Source organism: Sander vitreus, chromosome 9, assembly GCF_031162955.1.
Source record: "Sander vitreus isolate 19-12246 chromosome 9, sanVit1, whole genome shotgun sequence".
Taxonomy (NCBI): domain Eukaryota; kingdom Metazoa; phylum Chordata; class Actinopteri; order Perciformes; family Percidae; genus Sander; species Sander vitreus.
In genome coordinates this window covers 7,009,061-7,034,522 of record NC_135863.1, presented here as the reverse complement: position 1 = coordinate 7,034,522, position 25,462 = coordinate 7,009,061, and the positions used below count along the sequence as shown (strand labels likewise).

At 39.3% G+C, this 25,462-nt stretch overlaps 1 protein-coding gene across 1 annotated transcript in view; it reads right to left on the bottom strand.

Annotated features, from left to right (window-relative positions):
• ap1m3 (adaptor related protein complex 1 subunit mu 3) overlaps window positions 1-23,533 on the bottom strand; it is a 30,796-nt gene extending 7,263 nt beyond the window's left edge. The window contains exons 1-9 of the mRNA XM_078258483.1: window positions 23,415-23,533; window positions 16,360-16,516; window positions 15,686-15,753; window positions 14,982-15,112; window positions 10,384-10,531; window positions 8,662-8,788; window positions 3,317-3,459; window positions 2,105-2,176; window positions 1,231-1,389 (exon numbers count right to left, since the gene is read on the bottom strand). Coding sequence (XP_078114609.1) covers window positions 1,231-1,389; window positions 2,105-2,176; window positions 3,317-3,459; window positions 8,662-8,788; window positions 10,384-10,531; window positions 14,982-15,112; window positions 15,686-15,753; window positions 16,360-16,516; window positions 23,415-23,456 — 1,047 coding nt within the window. The 5' untranslated portion in view covers window positions 23,457-23,533. The remainder of the gene's footprint in view (window positions 1-1,230; window positions 1,390-2,104; window positions 2,177-3,316; window positions 3,460-8,661; window positions 8,789-10,383; window positions 10,532-14,981; window positions 15,113-15,685; window positions 15,754-16,359; window positions 16,517-23,414) is intronic.
• Between the last annotated feature and the right edge of the window lie 1,929 nt (window positions 23,534-25,462).

Genomic DNA, 25,462 nt, shown 5'->3' with positions numbered 1-25,462 from the left:
CGAAAAGCTTTATATACTTTCCGTGTTACAGGAGGGTAATGTTTGTGGATCGGGATTGTAAATAACTGGATGGAGCTGAAGGCTGGCGGACTGTAGATGAGTGTGTTTATATCGGTCTCCTATCACAACAAGGCACTGCTTCATCTTTGTTTCCTCGAACCTCCATCAAAAAGTACAAGTTGAGTAGGATTTCCTGTGAGAATATGCAGTTTTATAGAGTCCAAAGGTTGATAGTGACAGAGAATAATGTGCTGCAGAGTCATACACCAGCTGGATAACAATCCATCACCAGTAATGGTAATTCTTAAGCCTCCTTGACAGGCGGAAGGTGTAATGAATTACTGAGGAGATATCAGAACTTGGCAGATAAAAGGAACCTCAACTGAATTTTAATGTTCTACGATTTTTTTTATTTTTAATAAATGCGGCTTTTGAAGAGTTTATATTTTGGTGACAGCAGAGACCGACAACATCATAATAAAAGCAATGGCAGAAAATGGAGAAATAAGATGTTATTGTGTGTGTGTCTGTGTGTGTGTGTGTGTGTGTGTGTGTCTGATCATAATGTGATAAATGGCTACTGTCTAAATCAGAGTCAGAATAAAAACAACTTAATTTTCTGACACCGAGACTTTTGTAGATATGAGGTATCATCTGTGGTAAAAGAAGTACTCAGATCTCCACTGGACAGAAATACTCTGTTACCAGTCCTTTACTTCAGTAAAATACAATAGTATTAGCATAATACTTAAAGTACCAAAAGTAAAAGCACTTATAATGATGAGAGAGAATGGCCCATTTCAGAATAATGTATAATACAGTATATCATTGGATTTAAATTATTGATGCATTAATGTGTACAACACTTTAATGTTGCAGCTGGTAAAGGTGGAGCTAATTTCAATTACTATATACTGCTAGTTAGCTTCAATGAAGTCTTATGATGCAAATATAATTTATTTGTTGATTATACTTTGTATTATTAATCTGGTTCTGCAAAGTCACTAGTATTCATCAAATGAATGTGACCAGTACAATATTTGTCTTTGAATTGTAGTGGAGTAGATATATAAAGTAGCAGAAAATGAAAAGTACAAGTACATCAAAAACGTTACTTATTCCCCACTGTGTATTATACTGATGCTGATCTGCCTTTAAAACCAGATAGTCGTTATAGTTAGTATAGTTATAGTTGATATACTGTAAGCTGTGATATTTTGCAACACTAACAGGGAAAGACTTGATGTTCCACTGCACCACGCTCTTCTCGGGCACCCACTTGGCGCTGCCTGTGCTGGTCTTGAACTTGGGTGAGTCAGCATCACTCGGCACTGGCACCAGAATGGACACATTGTTGGCAGTGGACCGGCTCTTAAACTGACTCCGAGCCTGTGGAGGGTGACAGAGGGCCGAGTTCAAATGTCATCTGACACCTTTACAATAAACAAAAGAGCATACACATCCAAATTCAAAATCGAGGAGGTCTTTACGATTATGCACAATGTAGTGTATATCCACAACGTTTCACTTCCGGGATTGCTCCGGTGCCGCAGGAAATTCTGCCAGATGCATGTCTTTTTGCCGATGTCCGTTTCCTTCCGCTTTCTTTGTGTTGGAATTTTAAACCCCGGTCGATTCATAAGGACTTATTTGTTAACTGCTCATCAGATTTCTGCATTGTAAATTGACACAGCTAGCTAGACTATCTGTCCAATCTGAGTTTTCTCTCGCACAACTAAAACAACTTTTGAACGTACACGATCAACCAAAACAAGTTCCTTCCCGAGGCTATTTTGCAGAGGCTCCGTGCAGAGCTTGGTGCCGCCCATGATGATTGTGATTGGTTTAAAGAAATGCCAATAAACCAGAGCATGGCCAGACCCTCCTCTGCAGCGCTGTGAAGGATGGTCTGGCAAAGCGAGACTATGCACACCGTGGCTTGTTATTTTGAGTCTGTATGGCCGTCACTGCCTCAAACAGATGGTATGTGGTAATCCACCTGAGAAGTATGCATCATAAATACTAAATAAGCGAAGGGACTAGACGAGTGGATAGGAACACGGTATTCTGTGTGTGTGTGTGTTTATGTGTCACTCATCCTTACCTTCACCTTGATCTCCACGCGGCTGTGAGAGAACTTCTCAATCACGCTCTCAATCCATATGAGAGGCTTCACCTGTCGGAGACAGAGAGTGTGGAATAGGTCAGAGGGGGCGAGCACAGAGCTGAAGTGCCTCACTACAACACACATCACCGGAGTGACACAGTGGACAGGAGGGAGAGAGATTGTGTGTGTACAAGGGAGACAATAACTGCTTCGACAGCTCGCAGTTCACGTAGATTTCAGGCTTTCTCAAGTATCTTCTGGTTCACTGGACAGGGTGAGTGGCAACATGTGGCTGAGCAGACAAACGGGACTGCTGTTTGTCTTGAAACATATTAGTTGTCATAGTAGCTGCGCATTAACAAGCACTTGCAGTCATATTGTTTATTTCTCAGTGTGAGAATTTGATGTAAGTTAATACTACAAGCAAGTATAAGCTTTTCTTAGTTTCTTGGCTGCCTACTTTATTCTCCTTTGAGACAAATTGTATCAGTATATCTGATGTTGTATTGACACCCTGTGGACATAGTGTCACAGGACTATCAGTGTAACAAATTGATTGTGTATTGTGTGTTGTGTTATGACATAGTTCATTACTGTGATATTTGTTTTTCTCTGTTAATCTAGAAAGGACACATGTACTGTACAGCCTTCTAGTAAAGTACAAGAAACCTTTGAAGCTGAAAGATTGATTGATATTGATCAAGTAATGGATGCTGATATGAGCAGACGTGATCGTCTTTCAAAGATATTTTGCAGTTGAACAATAAACTTTATCAATAATGACAGCAACAGCAAATAGAACACGGTACATTTTGAACAGTACATTTTCACTGGGAGGTTAAATCAATACAGTACAAAAAAAAAAACATTTTCAAAATTAAATTAGAAAAAGGGTCTAAAATACATGCTAAAGTTATAGTTACATATCTGCCAACATATACGTCAATATCTGTGATAAGACAATATCAGCAATTATCTACCAAATTACTGCAACATAAAAGTCTTAAGACATAATGTGTTTGTGTTGTGTGCGAGGAAGATGAGATAAAGAATGAACTTTCTAGGTTGTGATGGTAACTGTGTACACACCTTACTGTGAGACAAATGAGAAGTGTGCTCTTGTGTGTGTGTGTGTGTGTGTGTGTGTGTGTGTGTGTGTGTGTGTGTGTGTGTGTTAAAGAGAGAAGTTTGTTTGTGTGTCCCACTCACTGTAGTGTTGAGGCGGTAGGACATGAGCTCGCTCTCGCCGTCGGGGGGGATGAAAGAGATGGTGCGGTCGTTCTCGAAGCGTGACAGACGGACACACTGATGAAACTTCACATCCTCTAGCTCCACTGTCTTACTCTTCTCTCCTGACACACATACACACACAAAAAAGATTGAGAGCCTTCCACGCAGCATCAAGGTCAAGACATTCAACACACACACACACACACACACACTACGCGCAGTGTGCTAACAAATCCATCTGCCCCATTCCTGTCCCCCACCGAACAGTTATTTAGCTGCTACACACAAACACACACAAGAATACACACTGTGTGCCTTCAACCTCTTGCCATCATCTTCTCCCCCACTGAAGCCCATTCAATTGCCTCACAAATACATCCACACATACACAACAAAGTAAACAACTATTGTAGAATAATAATGTTTCTAGCTTTTACAATAATGAATATTGTAAAAGTGAGAAAAAACACTTCAGACAAAAACACATATCTGTCTGTCGTAAAGAGGCGGGGGTTTTTTTTCCCCATTACTCTGCCAAGTAAAAAACGCAATTTGCTTTGTTGTCAAAAGCTTCTGATTTACTGTTTGTGAAATGAATCCGCCTACTACACTAATGCAGATCTTTTATTATGGTCTTGTTTCGTGAAATACGCCTACAGGAAAGTCAATGCCAATGGGAGATGTCACACTGTTTTTCACCACTATATCATTAGTAATATGACTGCTTAAGTCCACAACCCTTTATCAGTTGAGGTGTTTAAAACCTGACAGACACAGATAGCTACCGGGGGAGATATTAATCCTGAGTTTATTGATGAAAAAACACTGTGAAATACAATAAATCCTCACATTTGAATAGCTGGCATTTTTGCTGGATAAACAACAAATTATTAATTGATTAATAAATTTGTTGTTGACTCATTTTCTGTTAATTGACCTCTCACCTAAATAGCACTGGAGAATAATTAGGAGTATGGTTAGCACAGTATAGTTAGTGACCAATTAAGCAGCACTCTATAACCTTTATCTTACCTACAACTCTGCAGGAGTACTAGAGGCTGCTATAGACAAAAATCAGCAGATTGTGTCGGCTAGATCACTTTTCTCCGTTAAAAGAATTAGACTTTCCCAGACAATTCCTCTCAAGGGTGGAGCAAGAGTGCAGCGCCGTTGCAATAGGCCGTAAAAAGCACGACTTCCTTAATTGTGGCATCTGGAGTCTGCTGGAGAAAGCCTGATGTCCTCCTGTGTGGATAATGGAGGGTGCTGAGTGGTGGAAAACTGCTGTAATGACTGTGGGCCTTCAACCAAATCCCCTATTCAACAGTCAGCTTAAAGCCTGCCTCACCTGCTCTGAATGCAACCCTGGACAAGCACTGTCAGAGGTGAGGTAAGAGAGAGGTGTGTGTGTGTGTGTGTGTGTGTGTGTGTGTGTGTGTGTGTGTGTGTGTGTGTAGCTTCCTTGTTCATTGTTCTCTCTCATGAGTGCCTTTACGTGAATAGGTTTATGCATGTTTGCTTGCTACTTGCTTGTTTTCCTATTGATTTTTCTTGTGTGTGTGTGTGTGTGTGTGTGTGTGTGTGACATTTCCTCATGCCTGAGAGGGGACTGGCTGAGGTCAGGTCTAGGGAGAGCCCAACACTCCTGGACAAGCAAAGCAGGAAAGCCCTTAAGAACGGTTTCTATCTTTCTCAGTCTCTATTTCTGTTTGTTTTTAATGTCCGACAAGCACGCACACGCGCACAAGAAGACAGGAAATAAAGGTCATATGGGACAGTCTGTCACTGCTAGGACCTCAGGGGCGGAAGAAGAGGCAGGTGTGTGTGTGTGTGTGTACGTTTGTGTACATGCGTCCCCTGGGGTTCACCTTTAAGGCTGCTCTCACCTGTTTCCGTGCTTTTAATACACAGCAGCAGACGCGAGCAACCTAATCGGTTTTCTGTCTTCTGTCGCACAGTAAACAAAGAGACACAGGGAACTGTTTAATAATGGAATTAGAAATCATCTTACAGTGCTGTGGTATCACTGACACACATGGCCAGATAGAACTTAAGTCAGACTTTTTTTAGTATTTAAAGTTCCAGGGCACAGGATACCTAGTGATTAGGGGATTATGGTCTTGAAAGAAAATGTATTTGGTAGTCGAATAATCATTTAAGTCAACTTTCCAGCAAAAATGCAAAATATTTCTTAGTTGCACCTTATCAAATATGAAACAATAGTAAAACTAACTGACTAACTAAACTAAACTAATGCTGCTTCACGGAAATTAAAAGAATCTTTCTCTCTCATCTAATTTCACATTTTTGGGCATCAAAATAACACCTCATTTAGAAACTATAGCACCAACAAACTATGAAGTAATAATGAACTCAGTGCATAAAAACTATAGAAAGGTGGATGTCCTTACCTATGTCCATGATAGGGAGAATAACTATATTAAAAATGAACATATTGCCTCAATTCATGTATTTATTTCAAAATATCCCTCTCGCGCCACCTGCAGGAATGTTTGAGAAACTCACAGCACTCTTCAGTAAATTTATATGGAATAAGAAATATCCTCCAATCCGCTTATCTCTGCTTTATCTTCCATTTGATATTGGGGGGCTGAAATGTCAAAATCTTTATTGCTACTATTAAGCAACACAATTGAGAACTATGATGTTCTATTTTTTTTCTGGAGATGCTCCGTCTTGGATGGACATAGAGTCAGGTTCCTATAAGGTACTGTATTCAGCCAAGCTAAAGTACTTAAGAACACATACTGCTCATCCTATCGTTCTTAATATGGTTAATGTATGGTATGAGGTAAAAGAATATATGAACATATTCAACTCTCCGTCCTCTCTGGGGGGAGGGGGTTTGAGGATGTCACCTACGGCATTTTTTTACTAAGACAATTAATGTGGAAATAATCAGCAGATGAATTGATAATGAAAACTAATGTTAATAGCCTGAACCTCAGCTCATACTGTCTTTGGACAGGCCAAAAACAAACACTCACACCCACAAGCTTCAAACAAACAGACAAACACCTCTGACAAGTAATTGTGGTTAATCTAAGAGACATGTGAGCAGGTGTAGACACACAAGTGTTACAAATGATCAAATATTTGAATCATTGTTCATCTTGACTGACTATTGATATACTACTTTTGATGTCTAAAAAGTTTTTTTTGTGGGTTATGTAATTTCATTCACCAGTTTTAAAATCAGAAAATACTATGACTTGTAACTTGTATGACATTTCTATCTGTCCTTTGTAGTGACAATGATGGACATCTGCCTGCAGAGGGCAGTGTTAAATGACTTATGTTCCCATTTTGGCTGCATCCAGCTGTGATAAAATGTGCAGATCAGGCAAACACGATAAATGCCAAATGACTGCCAAATGATATGTAAAAAAGTGTAACTGCTGAGGATGAGAGGGCAAAACACATTGTAATATTTGTATAAACATTCAGCGTGAGATTGTGGGCGTTGCTGTATCTGTCAGATATGTCAGTGTGTTTGTTTGATCATGATTTCTGATCTTTTTTTTTCTGAGGATATGTTATTTCCCAGACTTCAAAACACAGCGGGGGGATTGTGGGCTGCATATACAGGATATCCACAGACCCTCACCTTTTATCTGCAGGGCTGTAGCCTGGGGTGAGGATTATTTGAGGCAAAGAGGCTAGACCATGATGGGGGCTTTCGCCTTCAGTAAGAAGTGGTAGGGGGGAAGAAATGTAGGCAAAAGAGAGGAAGGAAAAAAGGGAGATGAGAGGGAGAAGCGGGTGAGGGTGCAGGAATAGACAAGGGGGGGATGTCGCAGTGGGAGACGTAAGGGGGAAAATTGGGAAAGTAGTAGGAGAGGGAAAGGAAGATGAGGAGATGAAAGATGAAAGCTAAGCCGAGTGTGAGATTTGCAGGAGTGAGGGGTTTAGATAGAAAGGGGAGGTGAGAGTGGAAGTGTTAGGATGAGTTTACAGCCAGCGCTCAACCATCAACCAGTAGCATATTTACAAATATGTTCTGGCATTTAAGCATTATTCTAGTAGATTTTTGACGCAAACTTATATTTAGGGTGAATTATTTTTTAATTCAAAATACAATTAAACCCCTGTGGACAGGTTCTCTATCTATCTATCTATCTAGGCACTTTGAGATAAAGACAATCTTGCAAATATTCCTCTCACATGCCACTTGTGAGTGACAGTCTGTCGCTGTCAGCTCAGTATGCAAAATAAAGTACCAATACCAATAGAGAGGTGAAGTCCCTCCCCTTCCGGTGGACCTCATGGGACCTTTATTCGTAAAAAATATTAACGGTAGTGAACGTAGAGAGGCATATATATATTTTATTTTTTTTATCCCGTTTGAATTGATGTTCGTCAATTTATAAGATTATTTTTCAACCGAAGAAAGTCTCAGTTAGCCGTAGGTTTGTCATATGACCACCTAGTTGTGTGAAACCGCTCATTGAACTACATCTCTCGTCTCACACAACTTACGTCACCTAGGCTTGATGCTCAACTTGCTCGCTAGCTAGCTAGCTTAGCTCTGTTCCACAACACATGTAACGTTATCTTTCCTGATGTGTTTTATCCAGTGAAGTGTTTTTCAGCAGATAAGCAAAAGAACAAGCAAGATCCGCTGCTCATTTGAGTTAACGTTACATCCCCGGTACAATACACGCAGACATCGTAGTTTAGCGAGACGTCACCCATGCGACTTTGAAGTGTGTAGTCTTTCTAATTACGGATTTTCACAGTTGTTCAACAGTTTAACAGTAAACTGAGACTTTCTTGACTTGCGAAATTATCTATTAAACTGATGAACATCATATGTGTAATTCATGGCTCAATTCAAACGGGATCAAAAAATAAATTTGTCTTTCCCCATTCACTACCATTCATATTTTTTCCGAGTTAAGGTCCCATGGCGGTCCACCGGAAGGGGAGGGACTTCGCCTCTCTATAGCAAGGTACAAAGTCGAATTGGAAAGGAAGACAGATAATGAGATAAACCTATGACCCCTGCCTGACAGTACACATAGCACTACAATTTTGTCAAACTAAACAGTTGTCTGTTTTGTAAATATCAGCAATTTCAAACCATACACGTACCCAGGGCGGAACCTCAGCAGTGACCAGGGGAAAGTATTTTAAGATATAACTATACTTAAATTATCCACGCTAACTTTGCCAATTTATCCTCTCTCATATTAATTTTATGTGATTTAAGTCAACTTTACTGTCTATGTGATTCTATCGTTTCCTCGTAAACACTTTTAATAAGACATTTATGACACTAAGGATGACTCACTGTTACTTACTGCCTGTGATTTCAAACAACACTTTGTCATTGAGGCCCAGTCTGAGTTCAGGCATCCCCGACAGGACCACTTTGAGTTTGATAGTGCCCACTATTTCACTCCGCAGGACGCTGCCATTGGCGTTCACCTATAGACAGAAGAGCAGGGCGTTGCATTAAGCAAGAGAAGTATAAATTCATGCTTGGAGAACAGCATTGTGATCACTTTTTTTTTTAAATGGGTAGGATATCAGCTTTACAGTCAAATCTCCACAAAGTTTACCTAAAAGTACACAAGCTTTACTGTTAGAAAATAGAAATGTGCACTTTAAGTGCCTTTTTTAAAATGATGATACGATACAGATCAGTAGCAGCCATTCAGTTACATACAAACTCCCAGCAAGAAATGAAAGCAAGGTGTTGATGTGAAAGATGATAAAGAAACTCTGACAGCATTACAAAAAGTCCCTGGTCACAGGAAAGGAAGAGGCAGCTGCAGCTCTCAAGCAGTTCTTAAACACCTTATCAGTTTCTCTTTGACTCATAAAAACCTACAACTGTGTGTTGAGTCGTCCTTGAGGTGTTGCTTCAAGGACAATACATTTCTTTCTTTGAGTTTAAAAGGCACCAGCCTAGTCATTTATACAAATCTGTCCTTTTTCATTTGGCTCCAGGAAACTTGAGTCCTTGTCTGTATTCCTCAGTTCAAAATATAAAATGTTCATCTAAATGGGTTTTATCATGTAGCCTAATAACATCACATTATCTGATTATTACTGTGTGTGTGTGTGTGTGTGTGTGTGTGTGTCTGCTTCACGCACACTTCTGGGAGGCGCCGTGGCGCGGCTGGTGGAATATCAAGCATTGACTTGAATGGCAGCGATTGCTCGCGGGGACTGCAGCACATCCGGAACGCAGCGCAGATGCGCCCGGTGGAAAGTCAGTCATATGCATTTAAGAGTTCCTGTTTTTCTGTCTGCATGTGTACCTACAGTATGCTTCTTGTGACCTTTTTATTGTATTGGAAAATCAACAAAACCAATAAATATATTCAATTGAAAGAAAAAAAGTTCCTTATTAATTAATAATCATATAGTATTATAATATTATATTTTCCTACATTGTAAAATATCACAATATTCAGTATTTTAAGTAAACATCATGGATAGGATAGTCTCACTTCTGAGGAGGGTCTGGCTAGTCCACACAGCATGCCGGGATGGGAGAAAAACGTGCTCTGGTTTATTGGCATTTCTTTAAACCAATCACAATGGTCAGGGGTGGCGCTAAGCTCAGCTCGGAGCCGCTGCAAAACAGCCTCGGGAAGGAACTTGTTTTGGTGGAACATGTGTACGTTCAAAAGTTGTTTTAGCCGTGTAAGAGAAAACTCAGATTGGACAGATAGTCTAGCTAGCTGTCTGGATTTAACCTGCAGAGATCTGAGGAGCAGTTAACCATAGTCCCCATAAATCCACCGGAGTTTAAAATGTCAACACAAAGAAAGCAGAAGGAAAGGGACATCGGCGAAAAAGACATGCATCTGGCGGAATTTCCTGCGGCACGGGAGCAATCCCGGAAGTGGAACGTGAAGGACATAGACTATGGATATGATGATAAGAGATGCAATACAAAACAAAAGTCTGCGATGTCAGTTACCCTTTTTGTCTTTTTGCTGTGTCAATTTGAACTTTCTGAGAATATTCTTTGTACGTTATGATGCTGACAAAACAAATACTGTCCTCACCAGGAGATTTACTGACTCAATGACGTCCATGAAAACTTCGTTCTTCCTGTACTTGATACCCTCTGACCGCCAAGACACCGCATTGGTGACAGTGGCAGGAGGTCGAGGAGCCCCAACCTCTAATTTATGACCCTGCTGGGTGATGTACCTGAAAGAGACAAAGGCAGAAAAACGTTAACATGCATCAAACTCTTTCCAAATTCAGCCTGTAACCCTGCTGGGTGGAACACCTGAAAACTCCTCATTAGGATGCTTCAGACAGAGACCGAATTTCCAATTTTAAAGAAATATCTCAACAAATGGCTGCAGTGTGAAATAATAATTCAATCTGGTAATCTCCTTTAAAAACTGGCACCTGTTGAGAAGTAATATCATAAAGTCTCATCAACAAAATAACTCGTAATTTGAAGAAAAATAAACAGGAACCCAATCTCTCTTAAGGAAAGCTTTTTATATGTTGTATCACCTCATGACATAAAATAGATTTGCATCTTTTTCAAATTGAAGAAGGTTGGTATTCATGGTGTATGAAGGCTATTCATGGATGTAATTGGAAAATGGATTTACATAAACCCATTGTGACTACAGCCACTGATAATATGACTTGCATGCATTTGTTTACGTGATGCTAAACTATTCAGTGTTGCTTGGTCAAATAACACCCCAGCATCAATTAAAAGGGTTTGAGCCAACAGAAGATTAAGGAATTGGTTTGGACGCCTTAATGATTGGAACTTTACCTGGAGTCCCATCCCTTCTTTTTCACATTACATTTATTAATTTGATGCATACAAATATTGATTGGTGCAACTGCACAGTACTGTAGGTTGTCTCTTAATGTGCAAGCTAGAGAGCCCATTTGTTTTAACAATCCTTTGACTGTATCCAGGGAGACATAATGAATTGTCATGAGAATAAGAGGGAGCTGTACTTGGATAAACAACATGCGACCAGGCCTGTTTTTAACTGTTTACTTCTCACTGCCTTGTTTTACCTGGGCAGCTGTCTTCTAATTTATGCCACCCGATTTTTCCTTGGAATATAATGTCCAAAACTGTTATTCCACTATTGGGAATGTTAATTATTTTCATGTTTTTATAATGTACAACTTAACAAAGTATCAAAAGACAGGATTTTTTCATTTGGCACTTTTGGCTAAAAATAACCAAAGTCATCACCCTACAAATGACTGCCAGAGGATTTATACACCAACCTGGTAGGGCAAGAAAACAAATGGTGCTTTCAACACTGTTAAAAACATTCTGAATTGGTGCTGTTGACCTGCACTTGAACCTGCTGTGGAGGAGCGGCTAATATTCACAAATGGACGGGATACAGATGTTTTGCAGCCATGTGCCTCAGATCTGCTTCAATTCATTGTCCATCAATTGCTCAAAACCAAAATGTGTGCTACTATTTTAAACTGCTAACACAAATCAAAAGACACAAATTGACAGTCAAACTGCGCTATCTCTGAGGCAATCTCTTTTCTCCCCGTGTCTTTTCTTCTGACCTCTTCCCGCTTTCTCCTCTCCTATTTTCAGTTGTCCCTCACCTTCTCTCCTCCTCCAGAGGCCTGAGCATTTTCCCCAGAGTCAATGACATACTGACCCAATGTTCCACACAGATCTGCTGTCCTCATGCTCCTCTTTTACAAAGAAGGGGGAAAGTGCAAAGCCAGCAGAATAGCAAACACAGAAACAATGCCATGTTGATAACTTCAAATAAATTCAATGTTTTGTGACTGTATCTGTTTAGAAATTATGAAGCCCCACCAAAAAAATCTGCCTGCAACAAGGTGGGTGACGTGGTACCACCGCTGAAATTGTGTTAATGCAGACAGGGTACTAATTTTGGAATGCCATTGTGCTTGTAATTCATATTACCAATGTCAGATATGATGTCCCATGTGTATGTGTAAGTATGAGGTCTTCCCTTTCAGTCGACTAAATACAGCAACAGGAATCTGTGTTTCATATGCAGTGTCTAATTTGAGAGATGGGCTGCTCGTAGCTATGCACAAGTCAAACAGCGTGGGTATTAATACTGTGTCTGTCTTGCTCCAGACTCGTTTCCAGATTGCGCTGTGCTTCTGCTAACCACAATGGCAAAACTCATACCAACATGCACTGTTACCACAGGGGGAAGATATCAAAGTTATAAGGATAGAAGGCGTTTTGTGTCGATTGCAAAGCCCATTGAGGCACATTTGTGATTCTGGGCTACATGAATGAAACTGACTTGACCACAAGTTAGCACTTTTCTGGAAAATTGAGTCATTTGAAATCTAATCAGTAATATTAGTGGTATATCTGTGCCATCGATTCAACCGTTTAAAAGTATATGAACTCAAAATACTGACGTAACCAGATTTTACTAATTGTTGTGTTGTTCCTTCGGTTTTTTTCTTTTCATTTAATTTCAAAACACTGACATATCATGAAGTTTTAAGTTGACATGGTGAACTTGTTAGTAAAAAGTTACTTATTTACACATCCAGCAGTTACAGAATAACGTTATAATCCATTTTAAGTCATGTTTCTGGCCTTCAGATGAAGGTAAGTCCAATTGTTACTGTCTTTTAGCTCTGTCTTTGGTGGGAAATATTTTGGTGGGAAATATCTAGTTGCTAAATTTGTCTGTTTGCTGTTTGGTGCTGAGCAAGAAGTGTACATTGGGTTTTTAGAGCTATAAGACCAGTGAGAGTGAACCCAAACAGTAAAACTGCGGTCCGAACAGCTAAACAATGAGCTGAAACCTGATGTAAAGCTCTGTGAAGCTCATCACTACGAGTGACCCCTTTCGCATTGTCACTAAATTGAGTCAACTGTTAGCTTAGCCAAGCCTCATCATGACCCATTAAGCCAATCAAAGCTGAATACACTAACACAAAACAAACTTAAAGGTCTTGATTTCAGTCCAACTGTACATCAAACAACAAATCAACAACAAAAAGTGCTAAATAAACAAGTTTAAGGTTGACTGACGGACTGAGGCAAAATGCTTTCCTTAGGTTTCTGTCCCAGTTCTTCCCACCTAAAGGGTCTTGAATGCATGTTGACACATAGCAAAGTCAGACAGTGCTGGGAGATAAAAGGCGGCAACAAGTGGGCTTGAGATCGACGTTGGATTGGCTTGTTGTGTTGCTTTGCTGCTTGTTCTGTTTTGCCCTGATACCCCTCAGAAATGCTAATGAGAGGATCTGGAAGTACAGCGGGGTTGGCAGCAAACTGACAGATTAGCATAACAATAGCAATCACAACAAACACACACAAATGCAAGTTCATACGAACAGAGAGAGAGGGAGGGGGAGAGAGAGAGAGAGAGAGAGAGAGAGAGAGAGAGAGAGACACACTTTCTTCATTAGAGGAGTCTGTTGCGCAAGGGTCACACAGAGGCAGATACAACAAAGGCAGAAGGAAATAAGAAATAAACAAAAAGGAAATGCCAGGAAAGTAAAGTAATCTGAGGGAGAATAAAGGATAGGAAGAGGCCACTGCTCGGCTTCTGTGAGAGGAGACAGAAACCACAGAGCGAAGAGTTCAGATGTCACTGGAGACAGAGAATGAGGTATAGACAAATGTTTGCATCAATAAAAAGCTCTGAAGAGCCCTGGAAAGAGATATGCAGAGGTTTGCTTTGTAGTTCTGAAAGTAACCTTTGATAGACGGATTCAGCAGATTTACTTGAACAGTACTTATTAATGCAGAATATATACACACACAATCAATATTGATGGATTTAAAGCAATAGTGTGTTACATTAACAAGTAAAGAGTCAATGTAGGTTTGAAATCACACACACACACACACACACGCCTTGCTGACACAAACAGCATCAAATGAATCATCAATTACATAACGAGAAAACGCCCAATTACTTTTGAGACATGAAAATGGTTAACAATGTACCATGCAAATATGAAAGTTTCAAATATAAAGTGTATCATTAATTAGAAGCAAAACTGATCATGTGCACACAGAAACATGTTATTTTGGTATTGTAAAGTGAATTTTTAGCCTTTCCCTGGAAACAAATGCCTCTCAGAGGAGCAAAGGGAAGGGAAAAAGCAAAACAACCCTGTGTACACTGAACACAAAGCACTTGTGAAGCCCAAGAATAGTTGCTTCAGTTCATTTCACTTGCTGAATAAAGTTCTCCCATTCATTAAAGCTTTAGTCACCAGCTGTACGTTGTTGAATGAAAAACAACAAATAAAGCCACTGGCACTTCAAACAGAATCATTGCGTACTCCCATCTCTGCTGGTCACTTACAGTGTGAAACACAAAGCCGTTATCTCACTGAAAGACTTTTATGTTGTGTTCCCTGATGGATGATACAGGTACCACTTGAGCTTAAAATCAGACTGGAGTGCCTTCGTGCATTACAGCCTTAATCAGTTGCATTAATGTTACACTTAAAATGCCTAAACACAGTGCCAATGCACATCACTGATCCAAGTTTTGTCAAATATAAAAATGTGTTGTTTTTTTTTGGGTTTAGGAAAAACTTATAAAAAAATTTTTTTTGTCAATATTAGTCACTAGTATGATTAGGCATGAACATATAGACACGGCAATCCGCAATGTTTTCTTACTCTTGTAGGATCTTGCTATCAGTTGTCTGTGGAAAACCGAAGTCCATCACTTCGTCCATCAGCTCGTACACGGTCACAAAGTTGTCACGAATACTCTCCTCCTCAAGCTCCTTAAAGTACTCCTTAAATACCTACGGACACAAACAGTCAGATGTTATATTATAGAAAGTTGTTTGGCTGTACTTTCGTGCTTTTTTTTCATTGTGTGTTGGTAAGAAAATTGTACAGTTTATGGCATCTGCTGAAACAGCCAGTGAAATAAGAGGTGTAGTTGCACCTCATGTTGTCTGGTGATAATCAAATCGCAATCACAGAAAAAGCATACTATGATTACTAAAAATACTAATTTCTGATTGGTCCCCATTTAAATTGTATGATCTGCTATCTCGGTTTAAACCGCAGGTAACTTTAGCAACAAAAGGTGTGTTTCATGCTACATTAACAGTAATGTAAGTGAGTTTAAACAAACAAGCCACAAACAAACTTTAAAAAAATGTATGACAGGTAAGTGACTATACGGGGTCATGAGGTGTCAGCACATCATTTCTCCTTTAAACCAAGACCCCTTGATGAGCATTTTTGCCGATATAGACCCTGACCTCCGCCAACATGATACGGATAATCACTTAACAACAATTAAATCTGAACACAAGTAGCAAGTAGAAGTTAAAGATTTGGATTTGAGTCTCAGAAAACAGACACACCTGGATAATTTTATAAAGAAAGGAGTACACCAGGGCAGCGTTGGCGTTCTTCTTCGTCAATGCCACCACTGAAGACCAAACTGTTAAGAAACAACTGTGCATCTACAAGTGACAGTATTTGAGCTAAAAAAAAAAATGTTATGAACCAGAAATGGACAAGATGGAGACATGTGGTGCAGAGACAGTGGGTGGTTATTAGATGAATGCAATGAGATAAAAAGTTAGCAGAATACATCACAGTCGCAAGCAATTGAGAACATGGCCACGGGGGTAAAACAGCACAGTTGTCTAATGCGGTGCACTGGTTATCCCACATAGTCACAACTGCAATATCATGCTGAATTAATATGTGTAAGAAAGTTTGACTGCCTGGTCTTGCATGAGAGGAGGATATACAGTGCATAACACATCAACGTGAATCTTTGTTCAATTTTAACTGGCTGTGAAACATGATGAGATGAAACAGAAGCTGAGAAGCTGCCTGCTGCCGAGACCTGAAGCACAGGACTTCTTATGGAGCTGGAGACAGCTAAGGGCAAAGGCCATTCAGGTATATATATGTTAGGGGCTGTAAATCTCTGCTACATTTTATATTTACTCTTTTTTTTTCTGCAGATGTGACTGTTGGGAAGACTGTAAGATTACAGTAGAAAGACATGAACTCAAATGGATACAGTAAAGGTTGCTGTGTTTGATCCACAGGAAGTGTGTGGAGCCGTGGGTGACCAGAGGTGTCATCTCAGCATCCTCTTCTCTCTTCATCAGGATGGGCATAAAGTGGTCAATCTCATTCATGTCCATGTTCCCCATGTAGTTACGGCAGATTAGCACCTGGATTAAGAATGTTAAGAACAAAATACAGAGGCAGTAGACATTATTATGGAGATACCAAACCTGAGCACTCAAACTTCAACATGTTTCAAGAGCCACTGGCTGACTACAAACCCTAACCTCATGGACGGAAATAGAAATAAAAATAAAATCTCAACAACTATTGCATCAATTTTGTATAGACATTCATGGTCCCAATAGGACGGATCCTACTGACTTTTTTTTGTGCCACCATGTGGTTTTGAGTTGAACTGAATGACAACAATTATTCAATCGATTGCCATGAAATCTTTTCCATACATTGATGTCCCCCTCAGGATGAATTGTAATTCTCTGACTTTTTAGTGCCAACATCAGGTCAAACTTTCAAATAACCTGCAAAACTAATGACATTCCCATCAGCCTCAGCTGTACTTTGTCTTTAGTGCCAATTAGTGCAAATGTATCTGCTAGCTTGGCTGTACACAGACTGTAGTCTTGTTTCAATACAACCACTTTCCATGTGTGTATTTGACCTCCTCTTTGTTAGTACAAAGAGGAGGTACATTTTCCAGAATAGCTTTCACCAACTCTCTGAAAAGGGTGAGAACCTGTTTGTAATCAAAGGTGGGTGTGGGCTTATAAATACAGCTAGCAAGCAATTATTTGTCTATGATTGCAGTCTTTCCCAATACTTAAAAAATAGAGCCTCTTATGACTGCGGGCAGTCTGTTCTATAGATATTTCTGCCTTTGAAAGGTTGAATGTCAGTGCAAAACAACAAAAAGATGATGATCAAGTTTCACTGCCAATAGCACTTGTGTTAAATCATGGATTAAAAGCGAGGACAACATAACAGAAATGTACATGTTTTTAATCACAGAATTGCACAGTTGTAATGTATTTTTAAATGAATCTTGATATTATTGAAGATTCACTTCATTTAGCCCTGAGAAACCGCCACACCTCCTAATGTTAGTAGAAACACACGCAACAAGATGAATCAGCAGTCTTGCTAGAGTCCGGAACAGAGTGAAGTGAAGAAAGAGAACAAAGTTTCTACGCTTGAGGGATATAGATCTCTCACACACACACACACCCACACACCCACACACACCCACACACACCCACACACACCGACACACACCGACACACACCGACACACACCCACACTCTTCATTAGAGGAGTCTGTTGCGCAAGGGTCACACAGAGGCAGATACAACAAAGGCAGAAGGAAATAAGAAATAAACAAAAAGGAAATGCCAGGAAAGTAAAGTAATCTGAGGGAGAATAAAGGATAGGAAGAGGCCACTGCTCGGCTTCTGTGAGAGGAGACAGAAACCACAGAGCGAAGAGTTCAGATGTCACTGGAGACAGAGAATGAGGTATAGACAAATGTTTGCATCAATAAAAAGCTCTGAAGAGCCCTGGAAAGAGATATGCAGAGGTTTGCTTTGTAGTTCTGAAAGTAACCTTTGATAGACGGATATACTTATTAATGCAGAATATACACACACACAAGGTTTGTAGGTTTGAAATTAGTGCTGAGACAATTAATGGCTAGCTCAAATAACTGAATATCTTTTGGTTTTGGACTGTTGGCCAGACAAAAAAGGCAATTTGACGACATTATCTTGAGGGGTTTGAGAAAGTGTGATGGTTTTTTCGCTTATTTCTGACATTTTGTAGACTAAATAATGAATTAATAATTGTTTGCAGCCCTTTTTAAAATGCACCATTGATAAATTAAAAATGGTGCAAAACAACAAAAAGCTCATCCATACTATACCCACACTGCACTTAATGAGGGCCTAAAGAACATTGCAGAGGGTAAAAAGCAAAAACACTAGTAGTGTTCATAGCGGTGCCACCAACATATCAGTTACAAAGATCAAGTCATGCGCACACACTTAAAACTTTTGAGTGGAACAAGATTAGTTTCTGCTCAAGACAATACATAAATGAATCACTGAGTACCAAACACATGTATAATGGAAACTAGTGACACATTTGTTGTGGCTGCTTTATTATTCTGCTGTTTCTAACGTCCCACTGTCGGTATTGATGCGTGTTTAACTTTCTTTTGCCAAACAGCCATTTGTTTTCTAAAAGACATTTCAGCTGATGACGGATGTGAGTATATCAGCACAGTCTGAATGTTAGGGAAGTTCATGCCAGATTGCTGGTTCTTCCTTTGACAATACTGGAAGCTGTGACAATTATGGCCTTACCAACGATGATTTAGAATGATGATTTTAGAATATCTTATCTTATGATTTAGAATATCTTATGTTTCACCTTCAGGTTAATTAAGAGTTAACATACCAATGTCACGTCACGTTGTTCAAATGTGTGTCAGTTTCACTCAGATTAGACCGTATATTCAGCAGAGGCAGAACACCTCACACAAACAGTTAGCAGATTTCATGCCCCAAAGCAGAGCGCAGCTACTTAATAATCCAGGTCTCATTAAATTCTACTCCGAGTGTGTTAAGACGCCGTTCTGTCTGATAAAAACATTTTCTGTTAAGTTGTGTTGGCATTTACGAATACTTACTACAAATATCATTACATCTACAGTACATCCCCCAATTACATTCCTACAAATCTAAATCCTATGTGACATTCATATATGATGGGTAGCTCAACTGGGATAGATAACAATAGGTAGAGTAGAAGATTAAAGCTTCAGAAAAACAAATTGCAATGTTATAGCACAAAAAACAGATACAATGAGGCAGAAGGGAATACAAACAAATACAATTTGAACACTTAAACACAGCAACATGAAAATAAGGCATAATATAGAGATAGACACCTATTTATAAAATACTCAATAAAGAATAGTATGAAAGAGAAATAATGTAGAACTTAAGTAGCATTGTTTAAAATGGCATTTTTCTACGGCAGAATATGATAGTTTCTTAATGTGGTCATGCAGTGCTGGTTAAACCTGGAAGAATCGCCAGTTTTGTTGTTTTACTTGAATTTCACAAAAACAACACCAATAACAACATGTTTTCTCTTAAGACCACTGGTGGCTTTAAAAGTCACAAAGGGATTCTCAATCCAGGGATTTAGTTATTGGGACACACAAGGCACTCGTGACTGTTTACAGTGTGTGAAATCAATAGGAACCACTCGCTGTTGACCCTTTAAGGGAACTGGGCAACCAGAAAACCCTCATTGGAAGGCAAACAGGAACAGAAAAAAAACTCTACTAATTCAAATCAGTTTGTATCACTCATCAACGGTTTAGAAAACAATCACAGCGCACATCTTTAAGCATAACTCCATTATCACTCGGAGAAAAATATAATGGAATACTGATCATGTTTTAGAGCAGGGGTGTCGACCTCAACTTCACTAAGGGCCACACTGGAAAATGAGAATCACATTAAGGGCCAGACATGTTTGACATGCTTTTTTTCAACCAAAAAGTTGAATAATACCTTTGACTGTATTATTCGTGTCTCATATAGCTTTCTCACTAACAGTTTGGTCGACATAAAGCCCTAAAAAGTCAGCAAAAAAGTTCCTTAGCCATCATAGGGTTTAGCAAATCAAAGATTCCATTTTTTTACAACCTGTTTAACAGCCTGAATATGTAAACTCTCTGGTTCTATGGCAATTTCTGAGTCTCAAAGTCGGCAAATCTGTAGTCGACTGCAGTCCGTGAAACAGTTTCTTGTCTTTTTGGTTTGGCTCACAACTAAGCGGGCCAAAATCTATTGTGAACGTAAACTGATATGCGGGCCAGATCAAAATATGCGAGGGACCGAATTTGGCCCGTGGGCCTTGAGTTTGACACATGTGTTTTAGAGTGACAGAGGTGTTAGGAGTTACTTGTTGATGAAATAATGGCACATTGAAGGCTGCAAAAAGACGCCACTGAGTTGGTCCATCAATTGCAACCATTTAACATTGTGCATGCCCACAGTGCCTCTTTATCGCAACAGCTAGATGTTCATTGTTGCATAAGACTCCCAATTCAAACAAAACTAAGAGTCAACATGCATGCTGGCAGCTGTGTGAGGCTGTGAGGCGGTGCAATGAGCTCACAGTGACAATGCTAACACGCTGATGTTTAGCTGATATATAATGTTTATCATGTTCACTATCTTAGCTTCCATCTCACCATCTCAATGTTAGCATGGTCCCATTTGCTAATTAGCACTAAACACAAAGTATAGATACATCTGATGGGAATGTAATTTGGACATAAAGTAATACCAATTTAAACTTTTTGGCCTGATGATGAAGCTAAATGAAAAGTCAAAGGATCAGCAAAATCATGAGGATTTATTTTCTGGGCACCACAAATGTCTGTAAAATATGTTATGCTGAGCCATGAAACAGTTGTTAAAGTGCTCATATTATGCTTTTTGGCTTTTTCCCCGTTTCCTTTATTGTGTTATATATCTTTTTTGTGCATGAAATAGGTTTACAAAGTGAAAAAGCCCAAAGTCCACCCCAAAGGGACTTACCATCTTCCAGAGAAAACACTGTTCACAAACTGCTCCAAACAGCTCTGTTGTAGTCCAGCCTTTACTTCCGTGACGAGCATGCGTCACATTGTAACACACGTTATAATGCTCGCCTAGCTGCTAGCGTGGCACGCCCTCATACTCTGCTTCTGACTGGCTGGTAGTCCTTACCTAGGTCCGCATGTGCGACTCCCAACAAAGATGGAATAGAAGTGTGATGCCTCACTCTGTAGCTAAAACAGAGAGCTCAACACACAGGGTGAAAAGAGGAGCTGCAGCAATGTGCAGTACAACAAAAATATGGTGGTTTTTGAAAATTAAACCATGTAAACCTATTCTGATATAACCTCTAAATACAATTATGAACCTGAAAATGAGCATAATATGAGCACTTCGAGATATTTCAGTCTGGACCAAAGTGGTGGCCATCCCAAGAGCGTGGCTAAAAATCAAGAATAAACTGATTGAACTGATGAAAATGATTGATCTAGCACATTTACACTCTATAATGTGGATGCATGTGCACTGTCACTGATAAATAAATAAAAACAAAATACAAAACTAAGAGCTCTAGCTCCATAACAACCACCACTGTATGACTAAAATGTTCAACCTTACACATGTATTATATTACAACCCAAAACACTGAACAAATGATCCCATGCTAATTTCAATAGCCTGACATTTAATAGCAGGTCCCAGCAGCCAGCAGTGTGCGATGTAGTGCCCAGGAGTTACAACTTAGAGGGGAGGGGACATGAGGGTGGAGGGATAACGGCCAGGGATGGAAACTGGATTCTGTAGTAGCTGTGTTTTGTCAACTGTGTCTAGAAATGCGTGTACTGGAGTGACCGGTCTACCTGTACATGATTGGTTTTGGTTGATATCTAAGATATTGCTTATATAACTATTTTCATATTTGGTGTCATTTTGGATATTTTAACCCTGTTCTGCATGTACATGTAAGTGGATTTTTAATTGCAACTAAAATACAACTGTAATAGAGTAGAGGAGAGAGGCCTTCAGGTCAGGACAGAGGGAGGGAGAAGACTGACTTGCCCCAGGGCAGAGATAGATAGATAAGGAAAGAGAAAACCTTTAATCTGTATCAGACATGAAGGCTATGAGGGTCGGATTCTGTTCCCTGATGGGTATTGTCAAGCGCATAAGACTTATTCAGCAATTCCTTTTCTTGCCCTAAAATAAATTAACCCTGTAAGGTTTATCCTAGATGTTAAACCTGAGTTTTGCAGTAATTAGTGAAGGTAGTGAAAATTCTGTTCTTTTTCCTCTTCATCCCCATACTATAGCACACCAACCAAAAAAAAAAAAAAAAAAAAATCGCAATGGATTTTAGAGAATGTTTAGAAATGTAGGCCTATTTCAAAAACAGTAATTTTCACATACTATCAGGAGGCACCCGAGGATTATTTTCATTATTGTTAAAACTGCCAGTTACGTTCTCATAAAGTTTGAAATGTCAGAAAATTGTAAAAATGTGCCCAAAAGAATTTTGCAGAGTGTAAGCAAAAATGCAAAGAAAAATATCACCGGTTCCACCCTCTCAAATGTAAATATTTTCTGGTTTCCTTAGGCTTCGGGCAGTTAGGCTAACCGAATATATCTTTTGGTTTTGAACTGTTGTATACATCACCTTGTGCTCTGGGGAACAGTGTTTTTTCATTATTTTCTGACATTTTATAGACAGTGATTATCAAGATTATCGTTTTAATGGTTGGTTCCAGCCCTAAATGATATAGATTAAAGTAGCAAATCCTCATATTTGAAAAGCTGGTACCAGATAATGTTTGGTATTTCAGATTAAAATTAAAAAAAAAAAAAAAAGACATTAAATGATTTGTCAAAACTGTTGTTTCAGCTCTTGATACTGTAGCCTACACGTGCCTAAAATATAGGTTAGTCTCTCAAAATGCATTTCTAATATAGGCTAGAGAAATCTATTGTCTAGGCACAATTTTGGCAATATGTTTTAAAGAAATCCTATCACATTAAGTAAGCCACCGTCATTTTTTTAAGTGATTCCCTTTTGCAAAAAGTAACGTTAAAGTTTTTAAACTTTGAAGTAGGACGCGTAACACAGGCTACAGAAAAAGGCTGCATCGCTGAACAAGAACAAGCCCTCTGTATATTCAACATTGGTGAAACGAGTTTGGTCAGCTGAGCCTCTCTTCCTGACTGCTCTCTTGAAGGTTACAGTGCACAGACAGTAGTTGTAAGTTAGCCTGTCTTTACTAGGAAAAGTAACGTTAACTAAGTAGGCTATTCTGGCATATCGTCTAACGTAACAGCCTACTACAGTGCATCAATGGAAATATCCTTTCTGGACTATAGCTACACATTTTCATGTAGCAGGTGCTTCGTTGGTAACCCTGATGTTAACTTCCCCAACAACAAGTCGCCACGAACTTACCTTTCCCTTCAGGTCGAGGATAAATATCGCCGACGCCGACATCTTGGTGGAGACAATTCAGAACAAGAACAATAATTAGCCTAGATAATATCTGGGTCCGCTGTAAGATTTGGCTCAGTTAAGGGTATTCGCTCCCATCATTCTCCTCTCCTCCACTCTTCAGTCGTTGCGTTTCACTGCAACTCGCTGCTTTTCCGGAGCGGAGCATCAAGCTGGCCAGAGTCGCAGAAATACAACTTCCGGCGGTTATTGAGGGATTCACCCAATATTACCAATGGCCAACTGAGTAGCCTATATTTACGCAAGTAGCCTACTGTATTTGAGTCATTTTAAAATTAACTCCAACCAAAGAAATACATGTTTTACTATGGCTCCAACATTTAGACCTAAGCACTGCTTATCTGTGAATGCATCTTACTTTTGATAGCATACATAAATCCCATTTCATTACAAATAGCTTTTGTACTTTTAAGTAAACATTGTAATGATCAGGGTGCAAAATTAACTTTTTTGTCCACAAGCCAAATGGCTAGTGAACGTTCAAAATTTACCAGCCACTCAATGGTTTAACTTTACTTTTTTGGCTGATGAGTGAAGGATATCTACCAGCCATTTGCATATTTTACCAGCATTTGGCTGGTGGCTGGTGCTAATTTTGAACCCTGGTAATGATGTAATGCTTTTACCTATATTTTAAATATTTTAAACTTTATTTCCAAGGAAAGCATTGTAATGGAGGGGACCGAGCATTTGCCGTTGCAGCTCCAAAACTTTGGAATGGACTGTCTCTGCACATTAGACAGGCCTCCTCTCTGTCTAATTTTAAAAATCTTCTTAAAACCCACCTCTTTTCTTTGGCTTTTAACACCAGGTAGAGTGTTGATCTTATGTGTATACTTGCATATTTTTATTTATTCTACTTATTTCTGTTTTATCTTTTTGTGCAGCACTTTGGAAACCTTGTGTTGGTTAAAATCATGCTATATAAATAAAGTGGATTGGATTTGATTGGATATGATAATCCTGTAAAATATGATGCATTACTAGACTACCCAACAGTAGGCTATGTGAACTAGGTCACATTAGTTCAACCCTAAACATTAAAAACATCCATATGACTTTGTCATTAATGATAATCAAATATGGGATATCATCTAATAACAGAACTTTCTGAAAGGGGTCAATCTGCATATAGGCCTACTTAATAGTTGATACACTGAGGTGGTGGGCTCTGATACAAGTAAAAGTCCTGCATTCACAATTGTACTCAAGTAAAATTACAAAAGTATTAGCATCATTAGTAGTAGAGATGGTCCGATACCATTTTTTGCTTACCGAGTACCGATCCGATACCAGTGTGTCATATATTTTATTATGTTATGTTATTGTATACTACTATCCCTGTATGGATGTGATATTATTTCTATCTTTGTTGTCGGTCTGGCTCAGGTTAAACTCTTTGTGAAACATGAATGCCACAGAACGTTCTTTTATTATGCAGTTTGACATTCAGTTATAACATAAAAAGAACATAAATAAACTACTTTAACGTAGAATTTCTTTAGGGCTTTATTATGTGGTATCGGATCGGTGCATAAACTCCAGTACTTCCCCATACCAGCGTTTTAGGCAGTATCGGAGCCGATACCGATACCAGTATGGGAACATCTCTAATTAGTAGTGGAGTAAAAATATTAATTAGCAGAAAACGTAAATACATTTAAAAATGTATAGTAGCCTACCTGAGTAAATGCACTAAGGTAGTGCACCAATGCTAATTTATATGGATGTACACACCATTGTATGCAGTCTATGATGCACACCCACAATAGCTAGCTATTTCAAATTCTGCACTTTTATTTTGAAGACGGAATCAGTATTGTTCCGGATTCGCTCCGGCTTGTCTGTGTGAACTTTACGCGCCGTGTTTCCGGGTAGGAGCCTCGCCTGACAGCCCCACACAGACCTGTCAGACCGCTCTCATCAGCTGGATGGTCTCAGAGGATCCAAAACGCTCCAGGCCTCTTCGTTGTTCAGTTGTCAGACTT